This window comes from Alligator sinensis, unplaced genomic scaffold, assembly GCF_000455745.1.
Source record: "Alligator sinensis unplaced genomic scaffold, ASM45574v1 scaffold647_2, whole genome shotgun sequence".
In the NCBI taxonomy this organism is placed as follows: domain Eukaryota; kingdom Metazoa; phylum Chordata; order Crocodylia; family Alligatoridae; genus Alligator; species Alligator sinensis.
This window is the reverse complement of record NW_005841832.1, coordinates 2885288-2887983: the sequence shown is the minus strand read 5'-3', so window position 1 is coordinate 2887983 and position 2696 is coordinate 2885288. Positions and strand designations below refer to the sequence as shown.

The window sequence follows — 2696 nt, the reverse complement described above, 5'->3', positions numbered from 1 at the left end:
AGGGAATGTAACTGATAGTGTTGGGGGGAAGAAAGGGGTGGGATAAAACTTCCCCCCACACTTGCTAGGCAGTATATTGTGATGCAGCAGATGCCAGGAACATTTTTGAGCCCCTGAAGCAGGTTAAATTCTATCCCCAACCTAACTCTTGGCACTCCCCTTCCATTCTCCCCTCCCAGCATGGTTTGCCACCTGGTTAAGGATGGGAGGGGACAGTGGGGAAGAGACCCACCACTGCCACTGTCCCTGGCTGACCCATGTTCTTCCTGCTGCTGCCAAGCCTGGCCCTCTGCACAGGTGCTCTTGGGGTAGGAGAGGGCCTGGGGCTTGCCTTGCCCCTAGACAGCCAGGGACACCAGTAACAGGAGATGGGCCCTGCCTTCCTCACCTCCTCCCTGCTTGGGCCCCACCCTGGTTGTCCCACATTAGCCCAAGGTTCCAACTACGCCTCAAGCTCTGTAGAGGACCCAGGCATTCAGGGACACGAGGAATCAGTTGCCAGCATGTGAGGTATGACTGGGCTACTGCACCACATCCTGGCCCACCAACCCACTGGAGACCAGTGTCCCATGAAGGGGCATCTCCATGGCCCCCCAAACCCCTTCCACCTCTATGGAAAGATGGGGGTGGGGTAGAGTTTGAGGAGCACCCCACAGTTCATCCTGTCCCACCCATATCCTTACCCTCAGGGGAGCAGGGTATAACGTGCCCCCCACAGTACTATCCAAGGAACCCCCAAGGTGAGTAGGGGCATCCTGCATGCTCACAACCTGCTGTGAACAGGAGAACATGAAGATTTCAAAGGGCACCTTCACCAGGAATGACACACATGTGGTATAAACCACCCCTGCCCCCCCTAGTGGTACACTCCACCCCATCCCCCTGGGAACTGCCCATAAGTGGTACGTCCCTGCCTAAGAAATGACCAGCATATTGAACATCCTACCCTGACCTCCCTTGTGAAAGCCAGCTTGTGGTACATCCCTGACCAGCTTTCCAACCCCACTGCCTGGAGATGCCAGGTACCCCCCAAATGTCCTCCCTTGGCAGGGGGTGCTAGGACACCAGGAGGGCCACTCCTGCACCCACAAGTGATACCATGCCCACACCCAGGACATGGAGGGATCCAGGGTGCTCATCCCACCCTTCATGACAGTCTGCCAGAGGTGGGCTGGGAGGTGGGGCAGGACACACGCATGGGATTGCCCGACAGTTGCCCCCAGAATGACACTGTTGGGCCATAAAATTCCCCCTTCTCCAGGCAATGTTGTGCTGCCTACTCACATCTCCCCCAAAGTCTGTCTCGGCTGGTGGGCCACCATTAAAATACCTGTGACAAGAGGAAAAAGCTATCAGAGCTGAAATAGGGAAGGGGGCAGGGGGGCTGGAGGAGAGATGGAGCAGGGCAGGAATATGTGGGGCAACTGAACCGGGCTGTTCCTGTGGGGGGAGGGGGGTTGTTAGGGCACTGGTGGGAGGGTGCCAGGAAGGGGGTGGGACTGCTGGGGGCTGGGGTGGCTCAGGAGAGGTAAGAAAAGGCAGCTATGATCCAATTGACAGACACGGAACAGGTGGAACAGTGAAGGGGACAGAGCTGCTCTCTCCCCCTCCCACCATATCTGGAGGCTTCCCATTCAAGTAGCGAGCAGGCCTCATCCTGCTTCGATGGAGCTGTGCTGGGGAGACAGACCAGCTGCTTCCACTGATGGAGGTACCCAGCTGCTATCAACAGTGCCTGGCTGTCATGGATGAGAACAGGGACAGCAGGGTGGGGCACTTGGGGCCAGACATTTGGGGGGGGGTGCTGGGTATCACGGATAAATTGGAGGGAGGGTCCCATAGCTGGGCATCGTGGAGAGGAGGAACTGTAGCTGGGAGCTGTAGTAGAGAAGAGGGGTCACACCTAAGCACTGGAGGGGGCATGGGGCTGTAGCTGAGTGTTGGGGACCATTGGGGATAACACATCCAGGTGTCAGGGACAGGGAGGTGAAGGCCTGGGCACTGGGAGTAGGCTAGGGGGTCCCATACCTTGGCATCGGGGGGGGGGGGAAATGACTGGAGCTGGGAAAGTGATGAGGGGACACAGCTAGGCACTGAGAGGAGAGAGAGGAGGCTGTAGCCAGGTGCTGGGGACCAGGGGGACATATCTAGGCATCAGGGTCAGGGAGGTGAGACCTGGATATCAAGTGAAGGCTGGGGGGATCCATAAGTGGGCATCGGGGTGGGGGAGCAGAGATGGAAGTCTGGGGGGGAGAGGTAGCCACATGCCAGGACGGAGATGAAGGGGCATAAAGAAGTTGTTAGATGTGTTAATCCGATTGGGGCTGGAGCCAGGTGGGGGGGCGGGGGCCAACACATCACTGGGCATTAAATAAGGCAGGACAGGCATGGTATCCAGGCATCTGGGCAAGCTATGGGGCAAAGAGGGGGGAGGTCTTACAGCTGGGAGTTTTTGGGGTGGTACCCATAGATGGGTGTCAGGGATGGGGGGCATAACCAGGCATTGAAGGGTTAAGATGGGATACTGTTTACCCAAGTGGGAGCAATGGTGAGTCTGAGCACTGGGGGGGGCGGGGGCATGGTCATTCTGGCAGGCTGGTTGGGCACAGCCAAGCATTAAAGGGGTAAAGCCTGGATCCTTGGGCTCACCCTGCCAGTGTGGACTGGGGGGGGGGGGGGGGGGGGGCCGCGGGGGG

The 2696-nt window shown here is 58.3% G+C and overlaps 1 protein-coding gene across 1 annotated transcript in view; it reads right to left on the bottom strand.

Annotated features, from left to right (window-relative positions):
* MED25 (mediator complex subunit 25) overlaps positions 1–1656 on the bottom strand; it is a 13108-nt gene extending 11452 nt beyond the window's left edge. Inside the window, exons 1-2 of the mRNA XM_025192021.1 lie at positions 1615–1656; positions 1285–1542 (exon numbers count right to left, since the gene is read on the bottom strand). Of these exons, the coding sequence (XP_025047806.1) occupies positions 1285–1542; positions 1615–1656 (300 nt within the window). The remainder of the gene's footprint in view (positions 1–1284; positions 1543–1614) is intronic.
* Positions 1657–2696: the final 1040 nt, after the last annotated feature.